Here is a 24,372-nt window from a genome sequence, read left to right as displayed (position 1 = left end):
TGGTTGTGAATGTTAAACAAACATTTAAAAACACTTAAAAGTATTTCTCATTGGAGGCTTAAAATACAGTTATTCATTTTATTATCTTTGCACACATATAAATATCAGAGTAGAGAACTAACTCTGCCCCCCACCCCTCAGTAACTACCTACAAAAATATGAGTCTAAAAAAATGCCGTTCTAGGAAGTGTTCCAGAGAACACTGAAAAATAGTCACCCTTAAGTTGGGAGAAAAATCTGGTTTATATATTCAGTCAGGAAAATGCAGCTTGTAGAAATATCTGGAAGAGAGGTTAGTCTCCTAAACTGAAGTGAAATAGACCTGTACGTAGTATTAATTTTTCCGTTCTGATATCTGACATACTTCCCTCCTCCCCTCCAGCCCCTATTTTTCTGGATCCCATTTTCACTCCCATATCATTTAGTTTCCTTTGTCTTCCATTAGAAATCTCTACTGTGTGCTCCTCCTCACTCCTCATTAACCTTCTCTGCCTCTTCATACAGCTGGTTTCTGTTCCCTTGCAGGTTTTGTCCATCAGTTTCCCTTTAAGAGCACAGAGACAGCAATTAAAGGTAAAAGGTGAGTGTAAGTTTTAGTTTTTCCAGAAACCCTTATATAAGAAGCTCTTTGTCTTTTCTTGTGTTGAATACTTCTGAAAACAAGGGAATGCCCCTGTTACCGTGATGTAACAGTAGCTGCAGGAAAAGAGGGAAAATTGGAAGATTCCATTTTACTTGGGGCCTACTACAACATTAACAGGGGCAGGCAGCCACCTACTGGCCATGATGGACCACGACAGCAGCCAGGTTTGCTGGAAGCAGTTGGTTCAGTTTATGCAGAAGTGCGTCCCTGGCAGGAGAATTTTCTTCCTAGGTAAAAAGGGCTCTTTCTCAGAAAGAACTGTTCTTGATATTGGAAGAAACCCATTTCCTTAGTTTTTGCATCATAGAGAGGGAAAATACTCCTAGGTCAGGCAGGACATGTCCTTTGGGCAATGAGCAGCTATGTGGAGAGTGAAAGGGTCAGAATGTGTCCCTTGCCTCCAGCCTGCTCAGCCTCTCAAGACTTCCTGACTCCTCCCTCCCTCCATGTTCTGTGCCCATTTTCTTGCCTTTGTGTATCTTAACATTGGCCTTCGTTCATCCCCTCTGCCAGAGCCCCTAGTTCCCAATTTCAATGCATTATATTTTGTGAACTTACACTTTGTGATTGTGTAAATGGAAAATCACTTCTTTTCTTTCATTTTCATGACAAAAAAAAAAAGCTCAACATCACTGATCACTAGAGAAATTCAAATTAAAACACAATGAGATACCATCTGACACCAATCAGAATGCTATTAATAAAAAGTCAAAAATAAATGCCACTGAGGTTGAGGAGAAAAGGGAACAATTACACACCGTTGGTGGGAATGTAAATTAGTTCAACCATTGTGGAAAGCAGTGTGGCAACTCCTCAAAGAGCTAAAAGCAGACTACCATTCAACTGAGGAATTCCATTCCTGGGAATATACCCAGAGGAATGTAAATCATTCTACCATAGAGACACATGCATGCGAATGCTCATCACAGTACTATTCACAATAGTAGAGACATGGAATCAACCTAAATGTTCATCCAATGACAAGCTGGATGAAGAAAATGTGGTACATATGCACCATGGAACACTATGCAGACATAGAAAAGCATGAGATTATGTCTTTTGTGGGAACATGGATAGAGCTGGTGACTATTATCCTTAGCCAATTAATACAGGAACAGAAAACCAAATACTGCATGTTGTCACTTATAAATGGGACATAAAAGACTAGAACTTCCAAACACAAAGAAGGAAACAATAGACACTTGGGTCTACTTCAGGTTGGGAAGATGGAGAGGAGCAGAAAATATAAATATTGGGTGCTGGGCTTAATAACTGAGTGATGAAATAATATATACCACAAAACCCCATGACATGTGTTTACCTATGTAGCAAACCTTCACATGTATTACCAAACCTAAAATAAAGGTTAAAAATGAAAATTAAAAAAATAAATACTGCAAAAAGAACTAAATGGCAATAATGTGTATGTAACAAAACTTTTAGCTATGAATCATGTTGAAAAAAATAGTAGATATTCTTTCTAAGGTGACTGGAAAACAATGTAAGTGTAGAAATCTCACTGACAATTGAGTATATGTGTCTAGATTTAATGATAAATGCCATAGGTGGAGGTATAAATTGTGACTTCTATTGCATATCTGGTAATGAGAGCATGGGAATGAAGAAAATGTTTGTTTGATAGAGTCATCTGCAAACTATTTGATACCTATGTCAGAAAGACATAAGGTTGTATCTCACTACTTGCTCAATTATATTCATACTTAGTAGACTGACGTAGTGCTTAGGTAGTGGGAAAAAACCTAGTAGCATATTTTGAGGGCACTTGAAACCAGCCAATACAGGAGTATCTTACTGCCAGAGGTAACCCATGCCCTGCCAAAGGGGGTTGACTTAGGGAGAGTTGGAGGTCAGAATACATGGTTGTGTGCATATTGATCAAGTTATACTTTGTCACTTCAGAACACAGGGTGTCCCTAGAGACATGACAGTTACTTTTGAGTGAGATGGCACCATGAAAGGATGAAAATAATGTTGGTTTTGGAATTTAAATTCCCACAGCCATTATACCTACAAATAACTAGTATTTACCCTACAAATATTGGCACCAATTGAAAGAGTCATTATACCTAGTAAAAAAAGAGTGAAAAGAGAGAATCACCTCTACTACAATCCTGGACACTTGTCCTACGTGCAGGGCTTCCAGAAGTGAAAATTATTGTGTTCCTGATATAAAAGGGAAACACGATGAAAGATCTTCAGAGAGCTTGAGGACCAAGATTCACACAACTACACATGTAGCCAGGCCAGTAGCATCTACGAGATTTTCAGTGGCCTCCTCCATCTTTGTAACAATGGTCCTAGTGATGTTCTTAGGCCTCCCTGCAGCATTAATGGCTGTGAACCACCAAAGAGCCAAGGTCTAATCAGTAGGGGAATCTTAATGCTTCAGGGACAATGAGGAGACTTTCTTTCCTCCAGTCTAATAAACAGAAATGACTTTGTACTTACTGGGAGCAGCTGGATGGAGCCCGCTCCAGAAGGCTAAGGCCACTGCTTTCCTCCTTGAGGTGCTGTAGCAAATCTTTAATCTCTTCAGCACAGAGGACCCTTTGGCTGCTCTGAATGAGACATTTGGTTGAAATTCCTCCTTGCACATCAGCAGTAACAGAAAGATCTGAAGACCTGTTGACATCTGCAGAGAAAAGGAGAAGAAATCTCTGAGCTAAATGAATATTTCCTACTGGCTGTGAAGAGGTACTTCAAGGAACCAGTCTCTATCTAAAAGAAAAGGAATATAATAAGGCTGGGAGCAGTTGCTCAGCCACACTCAGTGTCTGTAATACCAGTACTTTGGGGGGCTGAGGCAGACAGATCATTTGAGATCAGGAGTTCAACACCAACCTGACAAACATAGTGAAATCCTGTCTCCACTAAAAATACCAAAAAAAAAAAAATAAAAAATAAAAAAGCCAGGTGTAGTGGTGCACACCTGAGGTCCTAGCTACTTGGGAGGCTGAGGCAGGAGAACAGCTTGAACCTGGGAGGCAGAAGTTTCAGTGAGCTGAGATCCCACCACTGCACTCCAGCCTGGGTGACAGAGCGAGACTCCATCAGAAAAGGAAAAGAAAAAGGAAAGGAAAGAAAAGAATACAATGACTGTGCCTAAGTTGTTGTCAGAGTAAAATACAGGAGCCAGTTATCTTTATCATAAATATGTTAAGAAAAGCCAAAATCACCAGGCGCAGTGGCTCAAGCCTGTAATCCCAGCACTTTGGGAGGCCGAGGTGGGTGAATCACGAGGTCAAGAGATCAAGACCATCCTGGTCAACATGGTGAAACCCCGTATCTACTAAAAATACAAAAAATTAGCTGGGCATGGTGGCACATGCCTGTAATCCCAGCTACTCAGGAGGCTGAGACAGGAGAATGGCCTGAACCCAGGAGGCGGAGGTTGCAGTGAGCCGAGACCGCGCCATTGCACTCCAACCTGGGTAACAAGAGTGAAACTCCGTTGCAAAAAAATAAAATCTAGATGATCTTGTGTTTGGCGATGACTTTAGATAAAACAACAAAGACATAATCCATGATCTATTAGAGAAAAAAATAATAAACTGGTTTTCATTAAAATTAAAAACTACTTTTCAAAAGACTCTGTCAAGTGAATATGAAAAGCCACATATTGGGAGAAATATATTTTCAAAGACATATCTAAATAGGCGCTGTGACTGGAGAACTTTCCAAGGTTTACCAGAAGTTAAAGCCATATCATGAGAGGTGTCCACTGCATACAATACGTGTTTTCATTTGCCATATTGTGGATGTTGCTTATGTTTGATCCTTAGCACTTCTGAATGTGTTGTGGGCTTTGAGAATCAAATAAGAATAGTTCATATTATAGTATTTAATATATTAATGTTCAACATAACATTAATTGTTTCAGCACTGAAAAGAGAACAATCTTGATAATATCTGGATGAATATCTAGCAGCTAGTGAAGTTAAAAGTTTCCCCCTATGAAGTAAAAAGTTAAGTGCACTAATAATTAATATTAAAAAATAATTTAAACAGTCCAGCAGTTTTGAATGATTTAAGTATTTTATTAGATATTATGTACTTTTATAACTTGTTAATTTGGTTGTGTAATTTGACACATTACAATTTATTTAAGTTGAATACATTTATAAAATTTACTTTAAAAATTTAGCTATGAAGTTAAATATCCATGGATTTTAAATTTAACTAACTTTTAGATTAAAATGTTCATTTGGTCATTCTTAACCCTCCATTGAATAAAAACATTAAACTGTATACTGCTTATATATAAACATGTATATATAGAACGACAGCAGATATATAATATATCCATGTTATTAAATATTAGTGGGGCTTTAAATTACAGAGAAATTTCTAAAAAGACTATGAGTAAGGGGACGAGGAGGTAATAATGAAAAAAGAAAGTGGTTGAGGAAAGCAAAAACAGAAATAGAAAGTAAGAGAGGGGTATTCAGAAAATGGAAATTTGTGTGTTCCCTATTTAAGGCTATACACAAAGTAAGGTCTTCAGAGACTCTTAAGTCCAAGGTTCATAGTCGCTCATCTCAACCAGCCCAGTAGCCTCTGAAATATCCTCAATGGCCTTGCCCTTTACTTTACTGATGGCCCTAGTGGTGCTCAGCTGCAAGTCCATCTGCTCTCTGGGCTGTGATCTGCCTCAGGCCCATAGCCTGAATAACAGAAGGGCCTTGATACTCCTGGCACAAATGAGGAGAATCTCTCCTTTCTCTTGCCTGAAGGACAGACAGGACTTTGTTTTCCCTCAAGAGGTGTTTGATGGTGACCACTTCCAGAAGGCTCAAGCTATCTTCATCCTCCATGAGATGATCCAGCAGACCTTCAACCTCTTTAGCACAAAGGACTCATCCGCTACTTGGGATGCAACCCTTTTAGATAAATTTTACACTGAACTTTACGAGCAGCTGAATGACTTGGAAACCTGTGTGATGCAGAGGATTGGAGTGGAAGAGACTCCCTTGGCGTATGAGGACTCCATCCTGGCTGTGAGGAAATACTTCCAAAGAATCACTCTCTATCTGACAGAGAAGAAACACAGCCTTTGTGCCTGGGAGGTTGTCAGAGCAGAAATCATGAGATCCTTCTCTTTATTGACCGACTTGCAAGAAAGATTAAGAAGGAAGGAATGAAAACTGGTTCAACATAGAAATGATTATCATTTCCATGACTAATACATCATCTCACATTTTCATGAATTCTGCCATTTCTCATGTTTACTACATCTATGACATGAGTTGATCAAAATTTTCAAATGTTTTTAGGAGTGTTAAGCAACCTCATGTTCAGCCCTACAGGCACCAGTCCCTTACAGATGACCACGTGGATGGATCTATTTATCTAAATATTTATTTATTTATAATATTTAAAATTTTATTTTCATACATTATGTATTTTTACTTTGTGGCTAATATAACCATATATCTTCTTTGCATTTAGTTAATATATTGTTTTGCTTTTTTCATTAAATTTTTACTATGGAAAACTTCTTGTGTTTGTTTATTCTTAAAATGAAACTCCAAGCCTGATTATTTAACCTTATTAAAAAGTAGATGATACAGTTCAGTTACCTATTATTAGTTATAAGTCAAAATAGATTTTTCTATACCAGGTTGTATGTTGTATGTTGTCCTTAGGATATAAAAGTGAACAAAACAGTCTGGGCATGGTGTTTCACACCTATAATCCCAGCACTTTGGGAGGCCGAGGCAGGCAGATCACCTGAGGATGGGAGTTCAAGACCAGCCTGACAACATAGAGAAACCCTATCTTTACTAAAAATACAAAATTAGCTGTGCGTGGTGGCGCATGCCTGTAATCCCAGCTACTTGGGAGGCTGAGACAGGAGAATTGCTTGAACCTGGGAGGTGGAGGTTGCAGTGAGCTGAGATCACTCGTTGCACTCCAGCCTGGGTGACAAGAGCAAAACTCCATCTCAAAAAATAAATAAATAAATAAGTGAACAAAACAAATGCATTTTCTGCTCTCTCTTGTATTTTTGATTTTTGTCAGGAAAGAAACTTAACAACAATAATCATGCTCAATTCATATCAGTTATGTTAAATGCTATAATGTGAGATGCAAAAAAATAACAGTGAATTCTTCCCAGCAGAAGTTTAGATTTAGGTAGGTCCAGAAATAAAAATAAAAGCAGCGATATCTTCTATACATTGACTTTTAAACATGTAATTGCAAATGTTGATCTCCAGTCTCAGTTTTACAATTTTCAAGAACTGCAGTGCCTGAAAGTTCATAACTGGCAATGAAAATCCCAAAATTAGAGGCAGTCATATGGGGACAGAGTGTAGAGGAAAAAAGAGCTTAAACTTGATTCTGAGGACCTTCCACCTTTAAAGGGAGGGCATATAAGAGACACAAAGGGAGCTAAGGTGAAAAACTTAACATTAGTGAAGGAAAAGATAGAATGGTGATACACGTGTGTTTTGAAAAAAAATGTGTTTAGAAGAACAATCAACAGACTTAGCAGAAATATTGATTAGCATTGCCCACTACATCAGGAAAATAGGTGGCAGTGGAGATCTTATTGAGAGCTAAATTCGAATTAATCAGTGCAAACCGTATCGCAGTAGGTGGAAGAGCGAATCAAAGAAGAGAAACCTGTGGCAAGGTAGATAAGAAATAGTTGTGAGAGGTTTGCCTTTAAAATAAAGGGAAGAAATAAGGTTAGACCTGAAAAAAAAATGTGAATTATCTTTTACCTGCATAGTTTATCCATTTGAAAATATATATGTCTGCAGATTGACTTCATGCATTGACAAGCTGTGTTAATATGCTTAATATTTTACAATATTAAATTATAACATATAAAGTTAAAATAATTATTATTTTGATTAATACTATGTTAAATGTCAGTAAAACCTGAGAACCTTTCTTCATAAAATAAAATGGAAAACTGGATGAAAGACCCTCCTTCTCAATGCTTTAAGGTAACAAAAAAAGATTGGTCAAAACCAGCTGAAAATACAACATAAAGCAAGGATATCCAGAGAGCAGGAGAGAGTTGTGTATAATCCAGAAGTCAAAAGCAAGGTAAATATTACAAAAATCCCCAATACAAAGCTTACACATTAGTTGTAAATAACAATAAAAAATTTTACACTGAAATTCGACTCTGTTTGCATGCATGTGTGATGTTGAAAAAAATCCACTTAGTATCTCGGAACCTCAGTTTTCCTATAAATAGAAAGGATTAAAATATTTATGTAGTTGTGATTCTTAAATGAACACATGCAGTTTAAAGCAGTTTGCATAGTATCCTCTATAGAGTAAGGATTTAACATATGGCAAGTATTTTCCTTTTTTTTCACACAGTTGTAGATGAGAATATTATCTTTCTACAAAGTTCACCAGAACTATGTCTTACTGTTCAGTAACTGAACTTCAAGAGAGACAGCCTAAAGAAAAAACAGAATTCTGTCATGAATTCTAGAGAGGCTGAAAATTTGTCTCACCTCTTTTCAAAGTCCTATATTCGGCCAGAGAAACAGCATCTAGATTGAAGTGCAGAATACACGTGATGATGGTTAACTGATTCCGGCACCTGGCACATTCCTTTCTTGGCTCCCAGAATTCCAGAACACACTCCCATATGAAGTGAGTCTCCTAAACTTAAGTAAAATAAACCTTTGTTGGTCCTGAGACCTGGCACACTTTTCCCCTTTCCTCCCTGCTTTTCTGGATCCCATTTTTCACTCCCATATCACACTAGTTTCCTCCCTGTTCCTCGAGAAACCCCCACTGTGCTCTCCTCTTCACTCATCATTAGCCTGCACTGTTTCTTCACACAGCTGTTTTCAGTTCTCTTGTGGGTTTTGTCAATCACTTTCCCCTTAAAAGTACAAAACCACAAATTAAAGCAGAAGTTCAGTGACAGTTCTAGGTTTTTCAGAAGCTCTTTTTTAAATTACTCTTTTTCTTTTCTTATGATGAATATTTCCAAAAAAGAGGGAATTACCCTGTTACAATGACCTAACAGTAGCTTAGCAAAAGAGGAAATAAAAGGCAGGTTTCCTTTTGCAACTATTACAACATTTACAGGGGAAGAGAGTCACCAACTGGCCGAAATGCATCAAGACAGCAGCCAAGTCTGCGGCGAGCAGGCTGTTAAACCAGAAGTAGGCCTCCTGGCAGATTTATCTTCCTAGGTAAAAGGAGGCTCTTCCCAAGAAATAATTGACCCTGGCACTGGAATTAGCCCATTTCTTAACTTTTGTATCTTAGAGAGAGAAACTATTCCCAGCTTCAGGCAGGACATGTTCTCTTGGGGAAATGGACAGCAATGGGGAAAAAGAAAGGGTCAGGATGTGTCCCTTTCCTCCAGCCTCCCAGGCTCCCAGGGTCTCCTAACTTATCCCTTCCTCTGTGTATTGCACTAGACTAGGAAATAGAACAACCTGCCAATATGGATGTAGAACTTCAAGGTAATTTGACTTTGGGTCTTTCTATCAAGGTTGTGAAAGTTTTCATGGACAATATCCTGAAATACATTTTCCAAGCTCTTTGCTTTCTCCCTGTCTCTTTTGAGGATGCAAATGATTCATAGATTTGGCCTTTTTATAAAATCCCCTATTTTTAAGAGATTTTGTTTACTGCTTTTCATTCTTTTTTATTTTTGTCTATTTTATTTCAGAGAGCCAGTCTTCAAGTCCTGAGAGTCTTTCCTTCTCTTAGTCTACTCTGTTGTTAATACTTGTGATTGCATTGTGAAATTCTTGTAGTGTTTTTCAGATCTATCAGGTCTGTTAGGTTCTTTTTCATGATGGCTATTTTGTCTGTTGGCTTCTGTACTTTTGATTGTGATTCTTGGGATATAGGTACAGCTGACCCTTGAACAGTGTGGGTTTGAACTGCATGGCTCCACTTATACATGGGCTTTTTCCCCCCAAATACAGCTCACCTTCTATATCTGCAGTTTCTGCATGTAAAAATAAACATGGATAGAAAATACAGTACTTGTGGAATGTGAAACTCATATATATGAAGGGGATTACAGGACTTGAGTATGCACAGATTTGGGTATCTGGAGAACAGGTGTGGAATCTTAGAACCAAAATCCTACAGATACCAAGGGAAACAATAATTCCAGAATCTTATTGACATCTGGGAATATGGGTCTAGAATGAACAAATGTCACGGGCAAATGTCACAGGCAAAGGAATTAATTTGGGATTCTTTATTGCATGTCTGGTATTGAGGGCATGAGAATGGATGTTAGGGAATCCATCACCTAACATAATTACAAATAGAGGGGACAATGAGACAGGATCTAGACTTAGTCCAACAGATTCTCAACAGTCAAAGGTAGGGCAGAGAAGGAGAGTCTGTGAAAGGCAAAGAGCACTGAGGAGGAGTGGTCACTGCAGTTGTAAGGAGAAATCAGAAAGAATGAGAGAGGGGCAAATGAGAGTTAGATAGTGGTGTTTTCAGAGAAGATGAAGGCTGACCTGTCCTAATGGACTCAAAAAGAGATGCCATCAGCGACCTTAGGTGGATCTGGTTTAGTAGAATGAATGGGACAGAAACTTGATGGGAGTGGGTTGAAGAGGAAATACAATAAGGGCATTTGAGTGTACTATGTATAAAAAATTATCTTGGGAAGGTTGTTTGTGGAGCTAGGAAATAAGATGATACCCGGAAGAGAATGTGGGTTAACATCTTCATGCATATTTTGTTAATGTTTTCTGAAAATCATTTTCAAGGAATAGATGAATTGGAAAAACATCTTTAAATATTTTTTGTTGATATATGGTTGACAAAATTTATTGATTTAAAGTGTACAACATACTGTTTTGCTGTAACTATACCTTGTGTAATGATTCTGACAATCATGTTAATTAAAACATCCATCACTTAACACAGTTATAATATTTTATTGCGCATGGTGAGAACACATAACATCTACTCCCTTAGCAAATTTCAAATATACAATGCATTATTATTACCCATATTTCCCATGCTGTACTGAACATTTTAAATATTTGATTTATTTAAGCATTACTTATTTATATATTTGATTTAAAATGTTGCTTATTTATTTGGCTAAAATGGTAATTTATCATTATTCTAATTAACACTACTTGGTAGTAAATTTCAATAGTAGCCCATTTACTTGCTAGTTTAAATTCTTTTTTCAGTCAAGTTTTACAATTTAGATTTTATTTTACCTGTTACTTCATTTACTCTAGTTTTATTGTCAGTTATTTAGATTATTGATTTATAATTTTATAATTCATAATCATTGTCAAAACATTTCCTATACATTATAACCATAATCTTTTGATGGATATTTATTCTTTATTTCATGTGTGTACCAAGCACTAAACAGTTCCTTACATATTTTTCCAAGCACTGTCTAGAACATAGAACCACATGCCACCTTACGTGTTTTGATTTTACACATATTCAGTTTCTGTTCTTGTAAATATGTTTTTACATTTAATTATGTAATATATTAGAAATTTTTATATGCTATGATAACCCAAATTAATTTTTGAGTGCCAAGCAATTATTGTAGAACACTTTATTAAAATTTTGTTTTCTTTCTTATTAACAACAGACAAGGCCCTACCATTATACAACTTTATGAGCTTTTTTTCTGGATTAGTATGGTTGGTAAACTTACTGGTTGCTACACTTATATTCTGATATTTTAAAACTCACTTAATCCTTCTGGTTGGGCTACCTAAGTTCAAGAATTCCGTTATACATTCTAATATTATAGCTTGTATTATTTCCTGATTAAATTTAGAGTTGTTCTAAGATAGAGAGCATTGGTTTCATGAAATCATAAACATTTGTGAATACTAAAATAACTAATTATACTATATGACAAAGAATGCAAGATAAGATAAAATGAATGAGAGAAACTGAATTAGAGACTTGAGTGTAGGCTGGTATTCAGTGATGTGCTTCTATCATGTAGTGTATAGAAGGCAAAAATAGTAACTATAGGGCAGAAGCCTGGCAAACACCATCTTAACCCAGTGATTAAGTTAACATCCCCAGTAATAAAACATGTAATAAACATATATCATGTATCTTAGATATTGTGTGATGAGATGATAAGCTTTGTGGTTTTAATCCTTTAAACACATAACCTTAGTGTAATCATGAGTAAACATCAGACAAATCCAAACTGATGAACAGTCTGTGATATAACTGACCAATATTCTTCAAAAGTCTCAATGTTACGAAAGCCAAAGAAAGACTGAGCATGTGTTTCAGATTGGAGGAGATTAAAGATACGACAATAAAATGCAATGTAAGATTCTATTTTGTTTCTTGAAATAGGATAAGACATCATTTTTTAAAAATCTGAGGAAATTTGAATAAAATCTGAATGTTAGTAATACTGTCCCAATGTTCACTTCTTTGATTAATTATACTATGGTCATGTATGTTGTTAACAGGAGAAGAAGCTGGGTTAAGGGCATAAGTAAAATCTCTATAGTATCTTTGCAATTTTCTGTAAGTCTAAAATTGTTTCAAAGTAAAAAGTTAAAATAAATCGATTTTCAAGATTCTAGACCTTACCAGTTTAAAATTTTTTAATGTATTTAATTGATTTAAATCATTCATTAAATTCCTAATTTTTTCAGAAGACAGAAAATACTATATACTATAACTGTTTAAAAGATTATTCCTTAGCCATTAAGGTTACTCCAGTCAGAATGTGCAATCAACCTAGCAGCAAACTTTCTGAGCTACAACATAAAAGGCATCAACCAGCTGCCAAGTGAGGAGATTAAGTCTTTGGTCAGGTCAGGCCTTCTCCTGTAATCATGGGCTCTCTGCATTTCTCCAGAAGTGCTTACATTTTCAGACCTCTAATTCCTTTAGTGAGCCCTTCTACATGTGCCCTTCCTGAGCTCTGAGCCTTCATTTTGTTAGTTTCGTTCTGATTTTCGCTCATGCCTATATCCTGGTGATAACACAAAAGTATGTGGCAAACAGAAATCTAAAGCCTTGTGGACATTTTCATAAATGGATAGAAATATGAACGGTTTCAAAGAGTTGCTTATGGATATATTACCTGGGTGAACAAAGTGTTTGGCAAATATATTCAAGTATATGAAAATACAGTTTTAGGAAGACAAAATTAAGATATGTGTAAGTAACATGGGGCCCAATTTAATAAAAAAAAACATGTTTGGCATGAGCAAATGGGGCTTTTTGGTGGAGGAGAGGAATAACAGCAGAAGAGAAAGCCCCTGTAATTATTTAGGTAGGACTCTACTAGAAAAAACCGTGGACCAGATTCTAGAAATCAGCTCTGGTTATAACATAGTACCAAAGCACACATAAGAGCTGAGTACTCTGAGTTGGATTTTCCAGGTTCCAACAGTGGCTCCACAGTTCAATAGCTGCCTGTGCTTTGATTTGTTCTTTTAAAAATGGGGAATATAGTAGAACTTATCACTGCCTGCTGTAGTCACAGATGTCTCCAGTAACTTAACAGGACAGGGCACATAGTAGGTGTTCAACATGAAACATGGGGTGTATTCTTCACTGGGTAAAATTAGGATTGATTTGTAAGTGCTAACAACAATGTCTGACTGGCAGTAAATATCTTCTACAATTTAGATATTTCATTCTTTTTATTAACATTATTTTTATTATTTAACTCTATTAAGTTGGGGAAGTATCATTTCCAATGATCTATGTCCTCACTTGTTAGACATATGAAAACCAAATTATTTATCTGCTTAATTTATTTATATACAAGGGAAGAATTTAGTGTAATTAACATTTAGGTACTAACTAGACTCACAAAGATTTGCCTTTCTTGTGTATAAACTCGTCTGAGTTTGTTGATATGCTGCCTTTGATTCTGTGAAGACAGGATTGAGCAAATCTGAAAGCCAAAACCTGGACCAAGAATGCTTACTTTTCTTCGAGCCCATGCTCACATCTGATCTACATTTACCATTTTAACTATTTTTAAGTATACAATTTAGCAGTATTAAGTAAATTCACATTACTGTGCAACTAATCACCAGATTTTCATCCTGGAAAACTGAAACTATACTCATTAAACAACTCCTTGTCTACTCTCCCCGGGCCCCAGCCCCAACAACCATTTTATTTTTTGTTTCTGTGACTTGTCTACTCTAGATAACTCATATGACTGAAATACTGCTGCATTTGGCTGTTTGTGCCTGGCTTACATTACGTTCTCATGTTGTAGTATATGTCAGAAGTAGGTTGAATATATTTCATTGTATATTACTCACATTTTCCTGAATAATATAATAGGCAGAATAATCATCCATGACTTAGATTCAATAATATTCCATAATGTGTTTAATGGAATATATATATGGCTGAATGATATTCCATCATATGTATATATCACATTTTGTCTATTCATCTATCAATGGACACTGGATTGCTTCCAACTTTTGGCTATTGTTATGAACATGGATGTAAAAATATATCTTTAAATCCTGCTTTGAAAAAGTATTCTGAATATATATCCATAAGTGGAATTGCTAGATTATATGATGATTCTGTTTTTAATTTTTTGAAATACATCATGTTGTTTTCCACTGATGCTGTGCTGCACCATTTTATATTTCCACCAAAAGTGCACAAGGGTTCTAGTTTCTCCACATCTTCATCAAACACTTGTTATTTTATTTATTTTGATGGTAGCCACCCTGATAGATGTGAAGTGAAATCTCATTGTGACTTTAATTTGCATTTCCCTAACAGTGATGTTAAGCATCTTTTCATATGTGCCTTAGTTCATTCAGGCTGCTATAATAAAATATCATTAACTAGGTAGTTTATAAATGACATAAATTTATTTCTCATAGTTCTGGAGGCTGGAAAGTCCAAGAATCGAGGTACCAGCAGATTTGGTGTGTGGTTCGGGCCCATGTCCTATTTCACAATGAGCCACAATGTAATTAATTGCATCCCCAAAATGTCCATGTCCTAACACCATCTCCGTAAGAGTTAAGGTTCAACATACAAATTTTGGTGGGACAAAATTTTCTTATGTTGAGGTAACTTCCTTTTATTCCAAGATTTTTTAATGTTTTTATCATGAAAGGATACAGAACTTTGTCAATTTCTTTTTCTATATCTATAGAGATTATTATGTATATTTTCCATTCATTTTGTTAATGTCGTGTATTGCATTGATTAATTTTCGTATGTTGAAGCATTCTTCCATCTGAAGAATAAATCCCTCTTGGTCATGATGTATAATCCTTTAATTGTGTTGTTGAATGCGTTTTACAAGTATTTTAGTGAGGATTTTTATATCCATATCTGCAGTTTTCTTTTCTTGTAGTCTCCTTGTCTCACTTTGATATCAGGGAAATGCTAGTTTCATAAAATGAACTTGGAACTATTCCTTCCTCTTCAATTTTTTGGAAGATTTTTGAGAAAGATTGGTGTTAATTCGCTATTTTGATAGAGTTATCCATTGAAGCCATCTATTATGTTTTTTTTTAAAAAAAAACAATTGGGAAGTTTGATAACTAATTCAATCTCCTTACTAGTTATAGGTATAGTCAGATTTTTTCTTTATTCATGATTTGGTCTTGGTAAGTTTTTTGTTTCTAGGAATTTATACATTTCTTCTAGGTTAATCAATTTGTTGGTATGATTGTTCATAGTAGCCTGTTATAATCCTTTTTACTTCTATGCCATCAGTTGTCCTCTGTTATTTCTTTTATTTTTCTCTACTTATTTCTTAATATAGTTAAGCATTTGTCAATTTTGCTGATTCTTTCAAAAGACCAATGCTTAGTTCCATTGATTTTTATTTGCTTTTCTATTCTGTATTTAATTTCTTCTTTAGTCTTTCTTATTTTTTTCCTCTTCCTAGGTATGTGTTTAGTTCATCTTTTTCTAGTTCCTTAACTTGTAAAGCTAGTTCATTGGTTTGAGGTCTTCTTTTTTAATACAAGGTTTTGCAACTTTAAATTTCCCCCTTAGCTCTATTTTCACTGCATCACATATGTTTTCGCATGTTGTGTTTTCATTTTCATCTGTCTCAAGATGTTTTCTAAGTTCCCTTCTGGTCATTCTTACATGTTTATCACACTTAGACATTCATTTATTTTCTTTTTGTCCACATAAATTAAGATGAAAAATCAGACCACTTTAACCTTCTAGGAAAAGTGAAGTGAGAAATATATTTGTTGTTAATCCCACATAGAACCATTATATAGCCCATTTAAAAAATCATATTGATATTCTTTCATTGACACTAACCTGAAGATAAAAATGAAAGAAATAAAAGTATAGCAAAATAAATTTTCACAGTAAAATACTATCTAAAAAAGGAATATGCAAAATTTCTCAATACAATCTCAAGTGAACAACAAAAAAATACTCTCTTCCATAGTTTCAAAGACTAAGAATAATAACTAAGGCAAAATTGCCCTGTATTCTCAGGGTCTGATAAAAAGGATGAGCCCAAAATCCAATAAAAATTCGTTGACTGGATAAACTACTAAATTAATTCACAACATATACATTTCTGAAATGAAGGCTCATCTACTATGGAAATCCCTGTGCACATTTCACAATGTAGAAAGTTTTAATTATTCAATGATATAAAGAATTTAATTTAATCATTTAAAATAATGAATAATAAAATTTGTTTGGTTACTTCTTAAAAATTGATTCATTTCACAATATGTACCCTTATATAAACAAGCCGATTTTCTATTAGTGTCGTCTAAAGATTATCAAGTGATTTGAAGCTGAAGTTTATGAATGATAGAAAAATGATGTCATTAGTATTTACAGTTCCCACACACATTCTGGGGATTTGATTCAGGGAAGGAAAGCTGTAGGATTATTTGGGGGACAGAGGCTATTATTCCCTACTTTGGGGAATAGTAAATTGTTACTATAAGCTGTGTGAATTGGAGAGTATAAATTTAGATTTGTGACTCTATTTGACACCAAACTAGTTATTTTCTATTATGACGAAGTAGAGATCAGATTAGAGATAAAGTCATAAATAGTTAACATAGTGCTAGGCAAAGGATATTATGCTGCTCTTGCAATTTGAATCCCCAGGTCTACATGCAACTTAAAGAAACTAGAATCCCAGTGGTTTTATCAATAAACTAAATAGGCATTATTGACTCTCTGTAAGCACAGAGTGGAAATTTTAGTCATTGTCTATTATAATTCCAGCAAATATGGCCAGGAGGAAGCAAAATAACTTCATTCCTAAACACTTTCCAGTGGAAGAAAAAACGAGAAACCAGTAAAAACTCCAGTTACTAAATAGCTGATTTGCTAAAGCACACCTCATTCCACTAAAGGACTCAGCATCTATAGGGCCAAGGCAAACTAACATCTTATGCAAAATAAAAAGGTAGAGCCACAGTTCAGGAACCTTCGGAAAGTTAATTCTTTATATAATATTTAGTATTTATAAACTTATGAATTTAGAACAAAGATGATCTCCTTTTATTTGATAAGAATTGACCTGGATTGAAAACCTTTAGGGAATTTGAACTTCAGTGAAAAATGCCAAAAATAGTTAAATTGATAATATTTTCTAAGTGACATATGTGTATTGGCATGATACTTCTCCTAAGAGTACAAAAATTAGTTCTTGTAGTATAAACAAATCTGAGATATTACAATAGTTTGTGACTCTCGAACAACTCTATCCAACAACATTTGATTGCTTAATATACATGTTTCTCATTGGGTTTTCTTGTGTATCACATAAGAAGCACTGACATTGAGTTCATGAAGATACACAAAATGTTTGCAAAATCAGTGTTACAAACCTATGGCAAATAGATGACTGATTGGAGGACTTCCTCACCATCTTTTGCTGGATCTTAAAGTCCTATCACAATATGTGGCTTTAGCCTGCATACCTTTGGGCTCCCATTGACTATCTGTGGGTATTGCTTATGGCAGATCCTCACTTCTTTAGAATGTTTTGTAGACTTTGATAATTAAATGCAAGTATTACATTTTATTATTTATTTCTACTAAAGTATTCAACACATCAATAATCATGTCGAACGCTGAAAAGACAAAAGTGATGGCCATATCTGGATGAATACCACAGCTAGTAAAATTTACAAATTATTTTCTCATATAAGGCAAAATTCAAAGCTTTATATACTAAAAGAAAACTTATTAAAAATTATTGTTTCATATTTTTAGAGTTTTGAATGACTAAGTATATAATTACATTTATATTATTAATATGTATTTATATAGATTTTTATTTTGCATACGTAATTTGATACAACAAAATTTACATGAGCAAATTACATTAAAAGTTACTCCACAGGGCCGGGCGCGGTGGCTCAAGCCTGTAATACCAGCACTTTGGGAGGCCGAGGCGGGTGGATTACAAGGTCGAGAGATCGAGACCAACCTGGTCAACATGGTGAAACCCCGTCTCTACCAAAAATACAAAAAATTAGCTGGGCATGGTGGCGTATGCCTATAATCCCAGCTACTCAGGAGGCTGAGGCAGGAGAATTGCCTGAACCCAGGAGGCGGAGGTTGTGGTGAGCCAAGATCGCGTCATTGCACTCCAGCCTGGGTAACAAGAGTGAAACTCCATCTCAAAAAAAAAAAAAAAAAGTTACTCCACAAATATACTTATCAAATTAAGTTAAATTTCAATAGCTTTTAAACTTAGATTTTAGTTTAACTTTTCTGTCATTCTTAACTTTACATTGAATAAAGAGCAAACTTTATAGTTTTTATCTATGAGGTAGAGCTATACATAGTACACATAAATAGATATGCCAAATCTGTGTTATTAAAATTTCATGAAGATTTCAATTAGAAAAAAATACAATAAAATGTTCTGAGTGCAGGGGTAAAATAGGCAATGATGAAAACAATAATGGAAAACATCTTTTTTCATAAATAAATACATTTATTTACAATTCATTAATTTAACAATGTATTGAGTACTGTATACCCAGTACTATTCTAGTCTGCAGGGAAACAGCAGTGAACAAAACAGAAAAACATTCTTGTTCCTATGGCGTTTACATTCTAGTGAGAAAAGAAAGATAGAAAAAAGATAAGTGAAATCTAGAGTATGTTAGGTAGGGTGAAATGTTAAGGAGAAAAATGGAAGGAGAACTGAGAATGAGAAATGGGGCTTTTACAAACATCTTTAAACTCATGTAGGGAGTGCATAAAGAAAACAAAAAAGAAATAGAAAGTAAAACGAGGGCATTTAGAAAATAAAAACTAGCATGTTCACTATTTAAGACCTATGCACAGAGCAAAGTCTTCAGAAACCCAAGAGACCAGCGTTTAAGGTCACTCACCTCAACGAGCCTAGCGATATTTGCAATATCCCAATGGCTTTGTCCTTTTCTTTACTGATGACCATGGTGGTGCTCAGCTGCAAATCCATCTGCTCTCTTGGCTGTGATCTGCCTCAGACCCACAGCCTGGGTAACAGGAGGGCCTTGATACTCCTGGCACAAATGGGAAGAATCTCTCCTTTCTCCTGCCTGAAGGACAGAAGTGACTTTGAATTCCCCCAGGAGGAGTTTGATGGCAACCAGTTCCAGAATGCTCAAGCCATCTCTGTCCTCCATGAGATGATCCAGCAGACTTTCAATCTCTTCAGCACAAAAGCCTCATATGCTGCTTGGGAACAGAGTCTTCTAGAGAAATTTTCCAATGAACTTTACCAGCAGTTGAATGATCTGGAAGCCTGTGTAATACAGGAGGTTGGGGTGGAAGAGACTCCCCTGATGAATGCAGACTCCATCCTGGCTGTGAGGAAATACTTCCAAAGAATCACTCTTTATCTGACAAAGAAGAAATACAGCCCTTGTGCCTGGGAGGTGGTCAGAGCAGAAATCATGAGATCCTTCTCTTTATCAACAAACTTGCGAGAAAGATTAAGGAGGAAGGAATGAAACCTGGTTCAACATGGAAATGATCCTTATTGACTAATACACCATCTCACACTTCCATGAGTTCTGCCATTTCAAATACTTATTTCTGCTATAACCACGACATGAGTTGATCAAAATTTACAAATGTTTTCAGGAGTGTAAAGAAACAGCGTGTTTACCTGTGCAGGCACTAGTCCTCTACAGAGGACCATGCTGATGGATCTATTTATCTAAGAAAATATTTATTTAATTATTTATAAGATTTAAGTTATTTTTGTCCATATATTATGTGTGCTTTTACACTGTATTTGTTATATCAAAATATGTTCTTCATGTTTAGTCAATATGTTATTTTCCTTTTTTATTAATTTTTACTATTAAAAGTTCTTGTATTATTTGTTTATTCTTTAATAAATAAATAAATACCAAGCCCAAATGTGCAATCTCATTAAAGAATGGATGGTACAATTCATTTACTCATCATCATTATATCCAAATTGTAAATAAAATCTGACTTTCTCTAAGCTGGGTTGTATGTTGCCCTTAGGATATCTAGATAAACATTATGAATAGTTTCCACTTTCTTGTGTCTTTGATTTTTGTAGGAAAATAATAACTATACTTTCTAATACCTGTTAAATTAAATGCTATAGTGGGAAGAAAGAAAAACAAATAAAATTCAGTAAAACTGAAGCAAGGCATATCAGGAATTTTTTTTTTAAATATTAGATATCTTCTATAGTAGACAGGTAGACATCTAAGTGCAAACGTCCATTGGCAACCTGATATTTTTGTCTGTAATTTACAAGCAATACCAACAAGTGAAAGCCTGGGAACAGAATTTGTCATGAGTTGAATAAAGTGAGAAGAAGACAACATTTATTTCTGCAAACCTTAACTTTAAAGGGAGAGAAGAGCCAGGAAAGAGTTGAAAGAGCCATGCATTGGAACAAGAGACAATGTTGATAAGGGTGCATTTAAAAGACTGAAACTGCTTAGAAGAATCAATGCATTCATGCAAAATATGGATTGAAAGTGTCCACTACAGCTGGATAATAGATGGCATTGCCACTCTTAGTGAGAGCTAGTTGGGTAGAAGTAATCACAGTGGAGTAAGCTGGAAGAGTGAATCAGAGAAGAGAAATTAGTGACCATACATATAGAAAATGATTCTGAAAAGTTTGCTTTCTGAAGTGCAGGACAGAAATAGAGTGAGACTGTAAAAAGAATGTGGATTATTTTCCTCTGAATAATTTTCAGTTTAAAAAATATATTATTGGCCGGGCGCGGTGGCTCAAGCCTGTAATACCAGCACTTTGGGAGGCCGAGGCGGGTGGATCACGAGGTCGAGAGATCGAGACCATCCTGGTCAACATGGTGAAACCCCGTCTCTACTAAAAATACAAAAAATTAGCTGGGCATGGTGGCACGTGCCTGTAATCCCAGCTACTCAGGAGGCTGAGGCAGGAGAATTGCCTGAGCCCAGGAGGCGGAGGTTGCGGTGAGCCAAGATCGCGCCATTGCACTCCAGCCTGGGTAACAAGAGCAAAACTCCGTCTCAAAAAAAATAAAAATAAATAAAAAATAAAAAATAAAAAAATATATACATATACATATATATATATATATATAAAATTGTCTCTGGATAGATTTTGTGAATTTGATGGACTTCCAAACCACTTTAATGTGTTTAATATTTTGATTTCAAATTATGACATTTTAATTAATTACAATAATTTATCATTCTTTTTCTTTATTATTTTGATTAATACTGTGTTAAATATCATTAAACTGCTCTGTGGATTGAAAGCATTCACTACATTGGGAAAGGAGATCAATTCTGACCTTATGAGAAATGGACAAGTGAAAGTAATAAGCAGAAACTATACTGAGGTAGGTGTAAAAATAAGAGAAAATAAGAACTCCCATTTTCTTTTATCATCTGAAGAATCCCTTTGTTTCTTTTACTTTTATCATATTCAGACTTGCATTATTTTTCTTTTGTCTCAACTTATGCAAATATAATAACAGCTTCTTTAAAAAATTTAATGGAGAAAGAAAAAGTGATGACTTGGAAATTATGGGAAATAATACTATAGGTTCTTTGCATTACCATTTTTATTTCCCTGTTGAGGTACTAACCTCAAGATGAAATAGGAAGCAATTCAGAAGCAGCACGACAACCCTACCAAAGAAAAATACTGATTTTTAAATATATATATTTTCTTTATATATTTAAACAGTATTTTTCTTTATATATACATATTAAAAATATATATATTTCTTTATATATATACAAATTAGTATATATATATATATATATATACACACACACACACACACACAAATTGAAATACAATGAAACCAGTAAGGACAAGTAATTTTACCTAGCATCATATTCTGGACTTCATTGCTCCACATTTTCTTATACTTTAACTTTTTACTAAATACTTAAACATTCTTATTTTATGCCCCTTTGCTCAGTTTACATTTTTATGTCTACACACATGTATTACTCTTAAGAAAGCATTAAATGGAGGCATGAAATTTTATGATGATGTTTAAACAGAGTAAATGTGTGTGTCACAAATTGGAGCAAAAATACTTCTCAGTGCCTTATATAATGTCCCCTAAAACAAGATACCAAAATATAATCTTAAATAGATGCTCCACATTTTTATTGTGAATTGGAGAATGGTAATCCAAGAAGCCTGGAAAAAATGCACCAATGGAATAATCTAGGGACGTTCGGTAGTTACTTCAATATTGACTCCTCATGAGAGAAAATAATCATTGAATCCTCTGGCTAGCTAAGAAACATGGAGCATAATAAATGTTCAACAGTTAATGCATTGAACTCAAATTAGAAATCAGCATTTGGCAAATAAATTTATTTTGTTATTTAAGGTAAAAATTTTAAAAGGATAATTTACCCACCCCCTGACCACATGCACACACATTGAGCATACATGTTTGCATTTGTCATCTGGAGGCTATGGAAACACTTGACACCTAAACACCTGATCAAAGGAAGATGAGATTACTGCTGCCAACCTAGGTTATTCACAGAAGTACTCTGGAGATAACTGATTATTTAGGGAACAAAAGCTTTCACCCTCTAGTAAAGGTATACCATAAGTTTAAAGCTGTAATGAGCTAACTTGAACTATGCCATTAGTGAGTTGGCAAGGGAGTTAGATTGGAAGACGTGTGTCTATGTGCACACTGAGCCAGAGGGTCAGATTAAAGTTGTGCTCTCTAAAAGGTGAGATGGTGCTGGGGAAAGAATAACAATGCCGTGGGTCTTGGAATTAAAATTGGCACACCCATGTGCAACTAAAACATATAAGCTAGCCAGTGATTTTGACAATAAATACTGAGTGAAAAACTCTTGCAACAATCCTGCACATGAGGCCTTGGTGAGGCACAGCCACATGGACATGGCCACACTTGAAAGTCTTCCTGGCTTTTGTCTGTTTGTTTGATTGCTTGTTTTTCTTTTTGTTGTTTTTGTTTTTGAGACAGTTGTCTTGTTCTGTTGCCCAGGCTAGAGTGCACTGGCACAATCTCAGCTCACTGCAACCCCTGGCTAATGGGCTCAAGAGATTCTCATTCCTCAGCCTACCAAGTAGCTGGAACCTCAGGTGCACACTACCACCCCTGGCTAATTTTTATATTTTTATGTTTTAGTAAAGATGGGGTTTTACCATGATGGCCAGGCTGGTTTTGAACTTCTGATGTCAAGTGATCTGCTCACCTCAGCCTCCGAAAGTGCTGGGATTATAGGCATGAGCCACCATGCCTGGTTGAAAGTATTCCTTTTTGAGAGAAAATCTGAGAATATTATTTGTTAATAACTGTCTTTTATTTTTTAGCTACACCTACTGGAATATGATGGTTGTTAATAATTATATCCTACTGGAATATGACAGTTGTATCATATTCAATTACTCGATTGTATCTTGAGTCATTACTATGAGATCTGTGATAGTGACAAAAGAGTGAACAAGATATAGGCCTTTCTCCTAAGGAGGTTACTTGTCACACAGGTCTAATAAATCCTGTCTCAGATGTATAGATTGTGAATATTTTCTCCCACTCTGTGGGTTGTCTATTTACTCTGCTGATTCTTTCTTTTGCTGTGCAGAAACATTTTAGTTTAATTAATTCCCAAGTATTTATCATTGTTTTTGTTGCATTTGCTATTGGGTTCCTGGTCATGAAGTCTTTGCCTAAGCCAATGTCTAGAAGGGTTTTTCTCATGTTATCTTTGAGAATTTTTATCATTTCAGATCTTAGATTTAAGTCTTTGATCCACACTTATATCTAGAAGTCAATGTCTAGATGGTTTTTTCGGATATTATATTCTAGGATTTTTATAGTTTCAGGTCTTACATTTAAGTCTTTAATTCACTGAGTTGATTTTCATATAAAGTGAAAGATGAGGATCCAGTTTCATTCTTCTATATGTGGTTTGCCAATTATTCCAGCACCATTTGTTGAAAAAGGTGTCCTTTCCTCACTTTATGTTTTTGTTTGCTTCATCAAAAATCAGTTGGCTCTAAGTATTTGGGTTTACTTCTGGTTTCTCTATTCTGTTCTATTGGTCTATGTACCTATTTTCATATCAGAACCATGCTGTTTTGGTGACCATGGCCTTATAGTACAGTTTGAAGCCAGGCCATGCCTCCAGATTTATTCTTTTTGCTTAGTGTTGCTTTGGCTATGCAGGTTCTTTTTGGTTATATATGAATTTTAGGATTGTCTTTTCTAGTTCTGTGAAGAATGATGGTGGTATTCAGA

At 35.2% G+C, this 24,372-nt stretch overlaps 2 protein-coding genes and 1 long non-coding RNA gene across 3 annotated transcripts in view; 2 read left to right on the top strand and 1 right to left on the bottom strand.

Annotated features, from left to right (window-relative positions):
• LOC141583736 (uncharacterized) overlaps positions 1-3,289 on the bottom strand; it is a 43,310-nt gene extending 40,021 nt beyond the window's left edge. The window contains exon 1 of the long non-coding RNA XR_012516596.1: positions 3,113-3,289. This is a non-coding gene — a long non-coding RNA (uncharacterized LOC141583736). The remainder of the gene's footprint in view (positions 1-3,112) is intronic.
• A 1,946-nt stretch (positions 3,290-5,235) lies between these two features.
• LOC101034416 (interferon alpha-5-like) lies at positions 5,236-6,154 on the top strand. Its single transcript, XM_003928122.3, has one exon. It carries the CDS (start codon positions 5,236-5,238, stop codon positions 5,803-5,805), a length of 570 nt encoding a protein of 189 aa, XP_003928171.1. The 3' UTR covers positions 5,806-6,154.
• A 12,798-nt stretch (positions 6,155-18,952) lies between these two features.
• IFNA21 (interferon alpha 21) lies at positions 18,953-20,002 on the top strand. The gene has a single exon (XM_003928123.4). The coding sequence runs from the start codon at positions 19,021-19,023 to the stop codon at positions 19,588-19,590; it is 570 nt and encodes a 189-aa protein (XP_003928172.2). The 5' UTR covers positions 18,953-19,020; the 3' UTR covers positions 19,591-20,002.
• The last annotated feature ends 4,370 nt before the right edge of the window (positions 20,003-24,372 follow it).

This window comes from Saimiri boliviensis, chromosome 2, assembly GCF_048565385.1.
Source record: "Saimiri boliviensis isolate mSaiBol1 chromosome 2, mSaiBol1.pri, whole genome shotgun sequence".
Lineage (NCBI taxonomy): Eukaryota > Metazoa > Chordata > Mammalia > Primates > Cebidae > Saimiri > Saimiri boliviensis.
The sequence above is the reverse complement of the archived record's forward strand: the minus strand, read 5'-3'. Positions and strand labels throughout refer to the sequence as shown.